At 44.1% G+C, this 15092-nt stretch overlaps 1 protein-coding gene across 6 annotated transcripts in view; it reads left to right on the top strand.

The window, feature by feature from the left end:
- The window catches only part of LOC109871053 (plakophilin-4), a 111324-nt gene that overhangs the window by 10882 nt on the left and 85350 nt on the right, over window positions 1-15092 (top strand). For 3 of the 6 annotated variants that reach the window (XM_031805496.1, XM_031805497.1, XM_020461835.2), the window contains exon 2: window positions 10384-10523. In XM_031805496.1, the coding sequence (XP_031661356.1) occupies window positions 10384-10523 (140 nt within the window). Of the gene's footprint in view, window positions 1-5127; window positions 5440-10383; window positions 10524-11520; window positions 12088-15092 lie in introns of those variants that run through there. The other 3 variants (XM_031805498.1, XM_031805499.1, XM_031805500.1) reach the window with 3 other exon arrangements.

A 15092-nucleotide genomic window follows, 5' to 3' on the forward strand; every position in this document is an offset into this window, starting at 1 on the left:
ACACCACATGTCCTTTTCTCATGGTGTTGTAGAGGGGGACCTGACACAGCCCTACTGGGCACTCTGCCCATGGCTGGATGGCAGCTGGATGCTGGATGCTGGCCCTGTCAATACCAGGGATGGAGCATAGCAGGAGATAAACAAGATTGATGTGACGTTGATACTTCACCTCCATCATATTAAACGCCCCCATTATATAGTAAGTACATTCCACAATGAAATGTGCTCATGGGAGAAAGCACACACACACGCACGCACACACGCACATGCACACACACACGCACACAGAGAGATGGAAGTGTGAGTGACTGTAATTGTTGCCGCTGTCATCCCCCTTATTTCCCCATCTGCTGTGTGAACCTACAAGGATGCCCTGTTGATGAATAGGCAGGCCGCTAAGCTAAAGCTAACGCTGTCCTTACCAGTGGTGAGATTGATCATTCAGTTGAGGACAGTGAAGGCAGTTCATCGGCTGGTTTAATCAGTCTTAAGCGGAAGAAGCAGCCGAGGTGCTGAGCACCGCTCGGTAATTCACTCCAGACAGGTTGCATTGTGGGAGCCAGAACACTGCCAATAGTGGCCCATTGTTATGCTAATGCAATGTTCGTATTTTTTTTTTTTACATCCTATTTGTTTCTAGTCAATTCGATCATCTTGGTATTTCTCGCTGGTCCTCTCCATAAAATCTATCACATTTCTACCGTTCACATTGAAATGTGGTAACCACCTGATATGGTAGAAATTGAAAAGCAACAGCTATGGGTGTGAGGCAGAATGGAATGGAAAATTGATTCAACTGAATTTATTTCCGCTTTTCTGTCTGAAAGAATAAATAACTTTCAGTGCGGCTCTGATCACCATTTAATTCCCCTTCTTTATGAGCCGTGAGTACACGAAGCACTCAGGAGTACGTGGAGTGGTATTTCTGTTTTGGCTTTGTTTTGCTGCTGTTTTTGCTTCGGCAAATGAGCCTGTCGTGTTCACTCTTGTGGAGAAAATCAGAGCATTCGTCTTGTTTTCAGCTCTAACAGGGAGAATCCTCAGTTGACTTTTGTGTTCTGTCTCAGCGTGTGGCCACCGTTTCACTTCTTCAGAGACTTAGCCAGCCTCCAGAGCCGACGGAAAGGTTGTGATTCTTGAGGGTTTGCAGCTGACTCCATTTTGACGTGAAGGAGCATGTTTATGCTCCGTTCCCCTTTAAAGTCGTCTTTCGGTGGGCGTCAATCAATCAGAGCGTCATTCATGACCCCACTCTGTCACAACATGTTACTGATGACATGTTTCAAACCGCTGATGAGCCATTTGGATCAGTCTTTCAGTGAGGCCCGAGGATGCGTTCTCAATGGCACCCTATTCCTTATATAGTAGGGCTGGAACAATACCAGTGTCACGATACTCGTATTGTGGCAAGTAAACAAAACACAAAGTGGATTCCACTTCTTTAGGAAAACAGCATTTCGTCCCCCCAAGCTATATCACACACGGTATTTTACCTACAGCAGGTTTGTGTTTTCATTGTTGCCATGGGATACTGGTACACAGCCCTACTACAGTATATAGTGCACCAGAGCACAATAGGCTATGGTCAAAAGTAGTGCACTATAAACAGAATAGGGTGCCATTTGGGATGGATGCAGGGTGAATGAACAGAACAGGAGGAAGTTCCTCATAGAATGACCACTCATAGTCCTCTGTTTGCAACGCTGCACACTGTAGACATGGATAAAATGCTTGCGCATGAAGTCATCCACTTCGAATCGTGAGTCCCTTTGGCTGAATGAATTTCATTGGAAGAGGGCTATCTGGGTTCTAAGTTGCGTGTTGTATGGACTGCTTTAGGCTGATCTGGTATGACTGTGTTTCCTGCCTGACTCCTGGCTTATCTTGAGCCAAGCCCATCCCTGTACACACACGCTCAGATTGGCCGGGAGTGAGTTAGATGTTGCAACATTTGTAGGATATGATTCAAGGAGGTGTGAGGCAGACAGAACATCTATAACATCCTCTGAAGATGTTCCTCCCTCATTTGAAAATCCCTTTCAAGTCATCCTATTGAGTGGTCAAGGTCTCAGCTTCTCCACACGGCTAACCTCTGACTTTTATTAAGTCCCACATCACCCCGTCAAGAGGTAGGTTTTACTTCTACCTCTGCGTTCTTAGGCTGTCCCCATAGGAGAACCCTTTTTGGTTCCAGGTAGAACCCTTTTTGGTTCCAGGTAGAACCCTTTTTTGGTTCCAGGTAAGAACTCTTTAGGGTTCCATGTAGAACCCTCTGTGTAAAGAATGCAAAAGAGTTCTACCTTGAACCAAAAAGGGTTCTACCTGGAACCAATAAGGGTTCTTCAAAGGGTTACCCTACCGGGACAGACGAAGAACGCTTTTAGGTTCTAGATAGCACCTTTTTTTCGAAGGGTATGCGTTACATTGTGTGAATGTGTATACAGTATTATTATATTATTGATTTGTGTGTGCATGCGTGAGAGTGTGTGTGTGTTTGTGTGTATATGTGTGTGTACGAGTGTGTGTACGAGTGTGTGTGTGTCTACATACTGCAGATGCATGCCGCGGCGTGTACGCGCATGCATACGTGTGTGCGTTATGCACGCGGCGTGTGTGTGTGTGTTCGAGACGAGCTCCAGCGCGTGCTGAGATTACATTCCTTAGCTTTTGGGGTGTGTCAAACAGAGTAAAGTGTTTTCAGCTGTCGAGCCTGTTCAGCTCAACAGAAAGTCACATGTTTGGGGATCCAATAGTAGCCTTGTGTGTTCCGCTGTCAAAGAAAGCATCAGGTATGTACACACACATGACTCTCTTTGCCATCCTCTTGAATCTTTGATGTGAGGTAAAACCTCAGAATTCGTAAGTCATTTTACTGGGAGATTTTCAAAGGAAATTGAATGACACAGAATTGGCTCAGCGGGGTATTTCTGTGCTCTAGGGCCTATTTTGTGAAGCATTTGTGGAGTACTTGAACTTGTTTGTGTACAACACATCCTTTAAAAAAACAGATGACTCTAGTCCTGGCTATCTAAGCATGTGTGTTTTGTCTACGGAATAGTTTGTGCTGGGGCTTTCAGAATACGTCTCTGACAACTACTTGGTAAGAAATATGTTGCAGTCTCGCTATAGCCTGGATAAATGCTTTATTTTGGCCCGACATACAATTATAATGAATGTCTTTGTTCTTTTGGGGGGGGGGGGGGGGTTCTTTATCAGTGCTATATGGCATTAGCCTCACTTTAGTGAAGTCTGAAAAGGCAACTCGAGACCATTAATATCACTTTTATTTAGCTAAGTCAATATGCTATTTGAAAGAGGCAATTAAGCATTGTGGGTCTTTGGGGACATTACAGCGGCTGCTTTGTGCTGTGTAATGGAGGTCTCTTCATGTTCCATGCTGACCTGGCTGGCGGGTCATTGCACATGGCTAAGGCACCAATCAGTTGACTTATAGAGGAGTTAATTATGCCCCCCCCCCCTTGTCCTCACGCCGGCTTAAGAGGTCCAGAGGAACGAATGATAGGGGGTGGGGGTTGCCTTGTTACTGGTCCAATTAGCACCCTTATGGGGAAAACCACATGAATGTCAGGTGATCATATGCGATCTAACGTGAAGTGAATGTGATGAGATGTAAAGCAACAAGTGGTAACGTGAAGCTACACATGTGAAAACATGTCACCACATGTGAAGTGTTCCAAAAACATGTGAAATTCCCCTTGAAATCATGTGGCTTTCCACACGTGAAATCATGTGGTTTATCTGTAAGGGACAGATAAAGACAGATATTTAATTTAGACAGATGTGGGTTTCCATAGACGTTTAAACACCTTACCTAATTTAGTATTGAAAGTAAGGGGAGCACCATATTGTGGTAGGCTTTCACTCCAATTACTGTGAGTAGCTAGCTTGAGGCAGCTCACAACTCTATTTGCACTGTGCATTTCCCAGGCTTTTAACTTGAAGACTGCTGCTCTGCTGAGACGTTCTGCCTCTGAAATTCAGGCTGATGTATAATTATATCTGAGCTCTGGTTTTCCCCTCCACGTTTCTTTGTTCAACAAATGTGACCTGGTTCATTTTGGGTGTCAGTCAGCCTTATGAAGCCTTCTTCTCCGCAGTTCTTCCCTTCGTTGACTAACGTTCCAATGTGTATTTTGACCTGGTATTTTGACCCAGGTGACGAGAAGGGGGTTGTCTACTGTTTGTAGATGGGTAATGAACGGTGAAGGGATATGCCTGTCTGCCACTATGTTTTTTTGTTGTTGCTTTTCTGTGCTCCCTGGGGAGGACGCGAGGCAGGAGGCACAGCTTCTATTTCGATTGCATAACAGAAGCTTAGAAGAGTGGCTGCACTATGAGGTCACTGACTGGACTACTAGACCATGTGACCTGATTGGCGTCGGTGGGAATTACGGTGGGGTCAGGCGAAACGGTTTCTTGGCAGAGCGAGAGATGCTGAGGGATTTTAATAGCTTAGGAAAAAGGATTTGGATTTGACTTGTCAAGGCTCCTTGGCCGAGTAGCCATTGGTAGCAGGCTAATAATGTTTACAAATGCTCATTGTTTTGTTGATTCCTTGACCCTTGGGGCACTTCCAGCTCCAGTTTATATCATGTGCCCAGTAGATGGTGGGAAGAGGTCAAATTAGCCCAGTGTTTTGGCCAAAAGAAATGGATAAGCTGACCAGGGGTCAGTTGTGTGCGTAAGTGTGCGTGCGCGCGAGTCTGTCCGTACCTGTCTTTCTGCCTGTGTAAATGGGGGGATGTCACCTAGGGAAAGCTCTTTACTCCAGACAGATGTATTTTTTGCCATGGTGTGTTTTGACTCACACAGAAGACACAATAATCCTCACTAGATATTGAGTCCCACTGGAAGTCCTAAAAGTCTGTGTGTTTTATTGACCATGTTTATGTTTTGGGCTTAAACCAGAGGCAATGACCAGGTTCATAATGACATGGGCCCGTCTATTTGTTCTGAGTAACTTAACCTGGATCCTGTGAACTCCTCTGGTATTGTCTCGGAGGCATTATCCTAATTACGGCATTTAAAGCCGCGCTGATTGCATTTGACTCCATGTGCATTATGGGTACTTGGCAGGCAGCCTCTAGCTGGGCTTTGAAATGACCAGACGCCAAATAACACCTACAGAGACCTGATGCACAGGAGTATTTTTTTATTTTTTTACAAAGCCACTAGTTCATTCAGGTGTTTTTTTCTTTCTTTCTTCTCGTCTCGGTTTGAAGGAAAACAACAGAGGTAATCCTGAAGAACCTGCCGGGTCAGCAGCGCCACTCTAACTGCCAGGTAGTAGCCGGGGTAGTGTGCAGCAGAGCTGTTGTATGTACTACACTCTCTGGAGCCTGATCTAGGAGCAGCCGAGAACCCCGAGCTGAGAGGAGTTAAGTACTCCTGTCCCAGATAGGATGGGGAATTTCAGAGGTAAGCTAAGATACAAATCATAATTTTCCTTTTGCTTCCGGGGGACCCGCGGATTTGGTTTGCCGAAGTACATTTGTTTTCTGAGAGTGTGTTTTTTTTACCCCCACTTATTTTCAAGGAAATGTGTCACGAGTCGTATTGCATTGCCTCAGTCTTCCTGCGTTTCACTCTGAATTTATGGCGTTGGCTTTGGTTGTACTCATCTGTTTGTTGGAGAGTTATGTTACATGTTCTCCGCAAAAAGTAATACTATTCATTTCAAGAGCGCTGCTGCATGTAAAGTGCATTCTGAAAGTATTCAGACTAGAGGTCGACCGATTATGATTTTTCAGCGCCGATACCGATACCGATTTTTGGAGGACCAAAAAAAAACCGATACCGATTAATCTGCCGATTTAAAAAAAAATGCATTTGTAATAATGACAATTACAACAATACTGAATGAACACTTATTTTAACTTAATATAATACATCAATAAAATCAATTTAGCCTCAAATAAACTATTTCTCGCTATACCATTTGTATTTCATATATATTTGACTATTGGATGTTCTTATAGGCACTTTAGTATTGCCAGTGTAACAGTATAGCTTCCGTCCCTCTCCTCGCTCCTACCTGGGCTCGAACCAGGAACACATTGACAACAGCCACCCTCGAAGCAGCGTGACCCATCGCTCCACAAAGGCCACGGCCCTTGCAGAGCAAGGGGAACAACCACGCCAAGTCTCAGAGCGAGTGACGTTTGAAACGCTATTAGCGCGCACCCTGCTAACAAGCTAGCCATTTCACTTCGGTTACACCAGCCTAATCTCGGGAGTTGATAGGCTTGAAGTCATAAACAGCTCAATGCTTGAAGCACAGCGAAGAGCTGCTGGCAAAACGCACAAAAATGCAGTTTGAAGGAATGCTTACAAGCCTGCTGGTGCCTACCATCGCTCAGTCAGACTGCTCTATCAAATCATAGACTTAATTATAACATAATAACACACAGAAATACGAGCCTTAGGCCATTAATATGGTCGAATCCGGAAACTTATTCTTTCAGTGAAATACGGAACCGTTCCGTATTTTATCTAACGGGTGGCATCCATAAGTCTAAATATTCCTGTTACATTGCACAATCTTCAATGTTATGTCATGATTACGTAAAATTATGGCAAATTAGGCGGCCCAAACGGTTGCATATACCCTGACTCTGCGTGCAATGAATGCAAGAGAAGTGACACAATTTCACCCGGTTAATATTGCCTGCTAACCTGGATTTCTTTTAGCAAAATATGCAGGTTTAAAAATATATACATCTGTCTATTGATTTTAAGAAAGGCATTAATGTTTATGGTTAGGTACAGTCCTGCAACAATTGTGCTTTTTTCGCAAATGCGCTTTTGTTAAATCATCCCACGTTTGGCGAAGTTGGCTGTCTTTGTTAGGAAGAAATAGTTCGCAACGGGCCAGGTTAGCAGACAATATTTACTAAATATGCAGGTTTAAAAATATATACTTGTGTATTGATTTTAAGAAAGGCATTGATGTTCATGGTTAGGTACACATTGGAGCAAGACAGTCCTTTTTCGCGAATACGCACCGCATCGATTATATGCAATGCAGGACACTCTAGATAAACTAGTAATATCATCAACCATGTGTAGTTAACTAGTGATTATGATTGATTGATTGTTTTTTATAAGAGCTAGCAACTTACCTTGGCTTCTTACTGCATTCGAGTAACAGGCAGTCTCCTCGTGGAGTGCAATGTAATCAGGTGGTTAGAGCGTTGGACTAGTTAACTGTAAGGTTGCAAGATTGAATCCCGAGCTGACACGGTAAAAATCTGCCATTCTGCCCCTGAACAAGGCAGTTCACCCACTGTTCCTAGGCCGTCATTGAAAATAAGAATATGTTCTTAACTGACTTGCCTAGGTAAATAAAGGATAAATATAGGTGTAAAAATAAAATGAAAATCGGCCAAATCGGTGTCCAAAAATACCGATATCCGATTGTAATGAAAACCTGAAATCGGCCCTAATTAATCCTCCATTCCGATTAATCGGTCGACCTCTAATTCAGACCCCTTCACTTTTTCTACATTTTATTACGTTACACCCTTATTCTAAAATGGATTCAATCATTTTCCCCCCCTCTTTAATCTACACACAATACCCCGTAATGACAAAGCAAAAACAGGTTTTAATACATTTTGTATAAAAAAATGAAAAACTGATATCACATTTACATAAGTTTTCAGACCCTTTACTCAGTACTTTGTTGAAGCACCTTTGGCAGCGATTACAGCCTCAAGTCTGATTGGGTATGACACTACAAGCTTGGCACATCTGTATTTGGGGAGTTTCTCTAATTCTTCTTTGCAGATTCTCTCAAGCTCTGTTGTGTTGAATGGTGAGCGTCTCTGCACAGCTATTTCCAGGTCTCTCCAGAGATGTTTGAACGGGTTCAATTCCGGGCTCTGGTTGGGCCACTCAAGGACATTCAGATACTTGTCCTTAGGGTTGTTGTACTCTTGGAAGGTGAACCTTCGCCCCAGTCTGAGGTCCTGAGCGCTCTGGAGCAGGTTTTCATCAAGGATCTCTCTACTTTGTATCCTTTCATCTTTCCCTCGATCCTGACTAGTCTCCCAGTCCCTGCCACTGAAAAACATCCCCACAGCATGATGCAGCCACCACCATGCTTCACCGTAAGGATGGTATTGGCCAGGTGATGAGGGGTGCCTGGTTTCCTCCAAATGTGACATTTGGAATTCAGGCCAAAAAGTTCAATCTTGGTTTCATCAGACCATAGAATCTTGTTTTTCATGGTCAGAGTCCTTTAGGTGCCTTTTGGCAAACTCCAAGCGGGCTGTCATGTGCTCTTTTACTAAGGAGTGGCTTCCGTCTGGCCTCTCTACCATAAAGGCCTGATTGTCAGAGTGCTGCAGAGATGGTTGTCCTTCTGGAAGGTTCTCCCATCTCCACAGAGGAACTTTGTGCACTGTCAACTGTGGGACCTTATATAGACATGTGTGTGCCTTTCCAAATCATGTCCAGTCAATTGACCAATCAACATCTCAATAGAAACAGGATGTACCTGAGCTCAATTTCGAGTCTCATAGCAAAGAGTCTGAATACTTCTGTAAATAAGGTATTTATTTTTTTAAATTTGTAATACATTTGCAAAAATGTCTTAAAACCTGTTTTTGCTTTGTCATTATGGGGTATTGTGTGTAGATTGACAAGAAAAATATATAATTTAATCAATTTTAGAATATGGCTGTAACGTAACATAATTTGGAAAAAGTGATGGCGTCTGAATACTTTTCGAATGCACTGTACATGCACACTGTACATGCACACTGTACATGCACACTGTACATGCACAAAGGCCATTCCAGATACTTTGTCTGTGGTGACAAAAGCAGACTTGTTTTTCTCACTGACAGGGACATGCTAGCTGAATGGCATTCTCTCTAATCCTTTCCATAGTATAGGGTTTCAACAGAAACCGACTGAGCCCTGACTACTCTTGCTGGGTTGGCCTCTTCTGCCAGTTTTAAAAAAAAATCCCGGACAATGCTGTCTTTTTTTTTTGCTCTTGTTTTTGTAACTGTCTTGACTCGGGGAGCAGGGAAAAGGAGCACACTCAAATTGAAACTGCAACTCTCTAGTTTCTTGTCACTGCTCTATTTCATAGAAACTAATGACAAGAGCTTTACTCTGTTTGACACATTTCTGTAACCCTGCTACCAACATGCCTGCTTGTAGTAATATCCCATGTCTGCCTTCATTAACCAGACACGTGATCCGATCAGCTGTCACCATGAAATACTCACGCCTCTGTGTGGTGACAACATGCTAGAATACCACGGGGTCACATATCGGCCAAATGTCTGGGGGACCTACCACACGTAGCAGGGCTAGCCTGGCTAGTCTTCGCAGGACAGGAGCTTCCCATCCAGGGCCTGTCTGTCTCTACTGTAAACAGCCCAGTTATCCTCTCTGCTGGCTGGCTGGCTGGCTGTCAGCCTGTGTTAACTGATTCATGTACTTGGTATGTTGTGGTGTGTGTGCGCCTCCAGTAGTAATGTACTTCATAACTTTAATAGTGTATGGCACTTTTGGCATAATACGCCAGAACGACTCCACCAATCACCAGCTGACTACCATAATGAATGAGGTATATTAAAAGAGACAGTTTCATGGAGGTCTTATTGAGTTATGCTGGGAGGGGTGGTGCTCTGGTTGGTGTAAAGATATTGTTTAATGACGCTTTCCAGAAGCCAATATCTGGGCAGAAATTGACCGGCATTGGCCCTGGTGCTTAACCACCCTGTCTGGCTCAACAGGCTCCTTCAGGTAAATATTAATCAAGACCGGCCTTCCCATACATTCCCCTGGTGTTTGGCCTGTCAACAATTATAATGAAGGCCACAACTACTTGCGCTCAGACTTTTTCATTTCACTCCTGTCGCCCAGGAGCGAGGTAAGAAGAAGAACGTGTTTTCCTCTGTGGTGCCGCCGCATGCTCAGGGAATTGTGGGAAGTCAAATTTCCTTTTTGGACACTTGAAGATGTTGTGTGTTTGTCTGGGTTTTTTAATGAGTTTGACACATATCATCACTGAAGTTATTTGTTGCGTTAAGTCCATATGGAATTGACTCGCTGGCTGTCTATCTTTGGAATGATCCATCTGGCATGCGTGGGTGTGTCTATGTGTGTGTTAGCCTACTGTTTTAGTATTGTCAGTGAATATATGACCAGATTGTGTACTAAGTCTGCTTGGTGGGTTCTGTGCACACTTGCGTGCTTGTGTGTCTTATTGTATCTATCGACTGTGCCAATGGTCTTTGGATGGTATGGTCGTGTGTAGTGTGCACGCAACGACACACATATGTCCACATGTATGTGCCACGAGGACCATGTTGGGTGACCAGATTGTTTGTGTCTCTACAGGAGGAATGCCAGCTCCTGAGCAGAGCCCAGTGATGGAGGAGGGGCTTCTGCTGACCATCAGAGAGGGAACCCAACACACCAACAGGAACATGGAGGCTGACACCACCGCCAACAACATCCTGGCCTCCGTCAAAGAGCAGGTACAGCAAATCCAATAGCACCTATCTTACTGTATCATTGCACAGAGCAGGTACAGGAACTTCCAAAACATCTACCATGCTACAATCACTCGAGGACAGACTATGTGAACATAAATGATACCGAGGCTCTGTCTTTATACTATGAGTACCGATTGATAACGAGCAGCAACAGTTGCCGAAAAATACCGATTTCGCAGGTGTTAGCATCTTACGAAGGGGAGGTGACATTTGGTCCGTACGCTTGCCCGTAACTTGCCAAGAGAGAGGGCGGAGCTCTTCGTTCCGGTTCCGATCCTCATTCTAGTATCTCTTCTCTTAACATGTACAGACCAAGACCTTAATCGAGCATCTGACCGATTACGCAAGACTTTAGTTCTGGGTTACCCGAGATTACTCAACTTCCATAACATCTCTCAAACGGTATCCCTGCCCATAGTGCCCAAAAAACACCTGCATCATTCCCTGCCACAGAGCAGGTACACAAACCTCTGTCACACCTCTCACACTGTAACACAGCCCGATAGAAGGTACACAAACTTCTGTCACACCTACCATATTGCACCACTGCTAAAGAGCAGGTACAGTCAGGCTGTACTTTATCCCTGCACTCTTAGACACACCCACCCTGTATCAACAGTGGTACTATCGTTTACCTAGTGCGAGCTGGCCCAGATCACTGTAGAAAGTGCCTTGTCAAGAGGTTGTCGTTTTTACCATGACATTTATCACGAGACTCTTCGCAACCCTTACCGTTTGTGAACACAGCTAACAAGCTCAGAATGCTTTGTCCTTTGACCATTAGCCGTCAGTCCTAGCTGGCGGTCGGTAGGAACCGGGGACCAAGTTATGTCCGGCGGTGCTGCGTGTCCACAATCAAGAGAGCCATCTAGTGCAAACAGAGAGATTAGCCATCTGTGTCAGGACACGCTCTGACTCACAGTCCTCCCTCTGCTGCTCTCTCGCTCTCCCCCTTCCTCCCTGGCAGCGCGTCACACTCCCATTGTTTATCCAAGTCAACAGGAAGGAGAGTTCCATTGGAGAGCACCTGTCAATGTCACTTCCTTCCCCCGGAGTGCTCATCTGCCTGGCCGCTCCTCCTTAGGCTTAGTCAGGACAAGAAGGCAGTAAGTGAGGCAGGGAGAGAGAAAGAGGGAGAGAGAGAGAGAAAGAAAGTGACCGAGGGAGAGAGAGAGAGGAGAGGAAGAGAATGACGGAGAGGAAGAGAGAGAGAGAGAGGAAGAGAGAGTAGCCATAGAGGGTTCTGTACTTTAAAACGCTGGATGGAGACATGCCTCGGAGGCAATTCTTGTTTGGGATTTGGGAGAGTGTAAATTAATCCGTCCTCAGTGTTTAAAAGGAGTTGGAGAGAGAGACAGAGGGAGGGAAAGGAGGAGGAAACCGGGTGCCTTGTGGAGGTCACCGTTGTTGCTGGGGTTGTAGTTATTTTCCTGGTTCTGTACGAGTCTTTCCTGTGATTGTGAGGCGGCAGACCTTCGAGGGATCCTGCCTGGTTTAAACATGCTAACCTGTGCCTGTGGACAGGCTTATGACGAGTGCTTGCATGGTGAGTCAGTATGCTAACCCCCCCCCTATATTTCTGTTAAAACTTCTCCATGTGCGTCTTCACCCTGCTCTGCCCAATGCCCAAACAAGGACAGGCTGGCCAGGATTTCTTTGATTGCGTTCTCTGTTCATTGTGGAGTTGTGCCTCCTCCGCTCCTGACTGCTAATGAGCCAGAGAGTGTTTGATGTTAATGTCAGGGTTTTCAGACGGGAACTGCTAGTTATTCCCGGCCGCGTCCCAAATGGCACCCTATTCGCTATGTAGTGCACTACTTTTGACCAGAGCCAATCACGCACTACATTGGAAACAGGGTGCTATTTGGGACGCTGTCTGGCTTTGCTGCTCCCTCTTTAGTCTTTACTGTTCTCTGACCCACTATCTGTGTGACACCTCCATAATGGCTTATTACAGCCACCATTTCAGCTTATTACAGCCACCATTTCAACTTATTACAGCCACCATTTCAGCTTATTACAGCCACCATTTTTTTGCTCTTTCACACTCATCTCACTCAGAGACTTTGGGAGTTTTATTTCTTCTCTCGTTAAGACCTCGAAAGGTTTTTGAAATGAACTTAACTCTCTGGCCGTTACCAAATACCCGTACTTGCGTTCTAAATATTAGGCTGTTTGAGTATGCGAAAATAGCATGCAACATTTAAAAAAATATATATATATACTTTAAATGCCCGGATGTCATACTCTTTTCTGCTTTGACAACAGCTGATTAATAATGTATCGGGATGCGCTTCCGAAATCAACGAATAACGGGGACACAAAGCAATCGCAAATGACGTGTTCTCCGCTGCGAAAATGTAGTATTTGTGAATTCTCAAAAATCAAGTCTGTTTTAAATCGAGTATGGTTTAAGAATGGTTTAAATGCCAGGATGTAATACTCATTTCGGCTCTTCATCTAGTAGAATTCGATGCACACTTTTTTCCACAATGCATTGGAAGAGTTGGGCTGCGAGTGACAGGCCCTAGCGCTCTTCAAGTAGCCAAACAATAGTGAAGTTTCTGTGGTGGTGTTCAAATGCAAGCTAAGTATTTTTTGTTCTCCTTAATCACGAGAATTGCATCGTAGGCTACATCTTTGAAAACAGAAGTCTTTTTTTAAAAGCGGGTTTCTGTTTTATCATTGAAAAGTGTTTTTTGTTTTGTTCTCTTGGCCCTCGTCATCGCTTTTAAACAAAATCTTTCGATTTCTGAATGTGTCGGCACCGGAGATTCGGAATGTGGATACGATATTGATGTCATGTTTATCAGGCGTTTTGATTTGAACATGTGGATTGTTTTAGTTTTATAGGCTACCTATTTAATTATTTAGTTTACGTATGTAACAGCACTTTGGTTTCATGAATAAATATGTTAAAATGGAACCAAATTATCTGTTTCTGTCTTCAGTCCTGTTTCAATAGGATAGATGGGCAAAATCAAATAAAATTGTATTTGTCACAAGAGAGTGTAAATTTGTCGGTCCTCCTTTTCCTGTAGTCCACAATCATCTTCTTTGTCTTGATCATGTTAAGGGAGAGGTTGTTATCCTGGCACCACACTGCCAGGTCTCTGACCTCCTCCCTATAGGCTGTCTCATTGTTGTCGGGGATCAGGCCTATCACTGTTGTGTTGTCAGCAAACTTAATGATGGTGTTGGAGGTGTGCTTGATCATGCAGTCAAGAGTGAACAGGCAGTACAGGAGGGGACTGAGCACGCACCCCTGAGGGGCCCCCATGTTACGGATCAGCGTAGCAGATGTGTTGTTACCTACCCTTACCACCTGGGGACGGCCCTTCAGGAAGTCCAGGATCCAGTTGCAGAGGGAGGTGTTTAGTCCCAGGGTCGTGAGCTGAGTGATGAGCTTTGTGGGCACTATGGTGTTGAACGCTGAGCTGTAGTCAATGAATAGCATTCTCATCTAGGTATTCCTTTAGTCCAGGTGGAAAGAGCAGTGTGGAGTGCAATAGAGATTGCACCATCTGTGGATCTGTTGGGGCGGTATGCAAATTGGAGTGTGTCTAGGGTTTCTGGGATAATGGTTTTGATGTGAGCCATGACCAGCCTTTCAAAGCACTTCATGGCTACAGATGGTCGGTAGTCATTTAGGCAGGTTACCTTAGTGTTCTTGGGCACAGGGACTATGGTGGCCTGCTTGAAACATGTTGGCTAAAGTATACAGTATAAATCAGATGTGATAGTTTGCCTACCAGCCTGAGTAGGCCTATAACTCCATTCCTATTCTATTCAGAGTTTAGAGAAATTTATCAGTTACACAGGTGGGCCCAGGTGACAATAAATAAAATCAAAAGCTTACCTTAAGAGTTCCAGTGTTGTGTTGGATAGTAATTGCCAGCTAGCTAACATTTGAGCCTGGTGTTTGAGTAGACTAAACTAGCTAGCTGCATTTGCTAGCAAAGTGAAAGTGAAAAAAAGCTCTCTCCCTTTGAGTCATCTACTCATCACATTTTATGCACTTCAGTGCTAACTTGCTGTAGCTTATGCTTTCAGTACTAGATTCATTCGCTGATCCTTTGGGTGGACAACATGTCAGTTCATGCAGCAAGAGCTCTGATAGGTTGGAGGACGTCCTCTGGAAGTTGTGTACGTTTATAGAAGGGGTTGAGAACCATGAGCCTCCTAGGTTTTGTATGGAAGTCAATGTACACAGAGGAGGACAGAAGTGCTGTTGAGGCAACTGTAGACCTTCATTGCAAAACAGTGTGTTTTAATCAATTGTTTGGTAACATGTGAATATATTTAGTATAGTTTCATTTAAAAATGATAACTTTTTAAATGTTTTACTATTTTTATGAAATTCACTTAGGATGATGGTCCTCCTCTTAGTACGCTAGTATGGGTATTCAGACATGGCCTCTCTCTCTAATATTTATTATCTTATTATAATTTAATTTAGCTGAGCGGGTGTTTTTGTATATAATCTAAGACCTACTTTCTTATCAATTACTTCTGAAGTGGAATGAAGCTGGAGACTGAAGGGAAGCCACA

Source organism: Oncorhynchus kisutch, linkage group LG26, assembly GCF_002021735.2.
Source record: "Oncorhynchus kisutch isolate 150728-3 linkage group LG26, Okis_V2, whole genome shotgun sequence".
Lineage (NCBI taxonomy): Eukaryota > Metazoa > Chordata > Actinopteri > Salmoniformes > Salmonidae > Oncorhynchus > Oncorhynchus kisutch.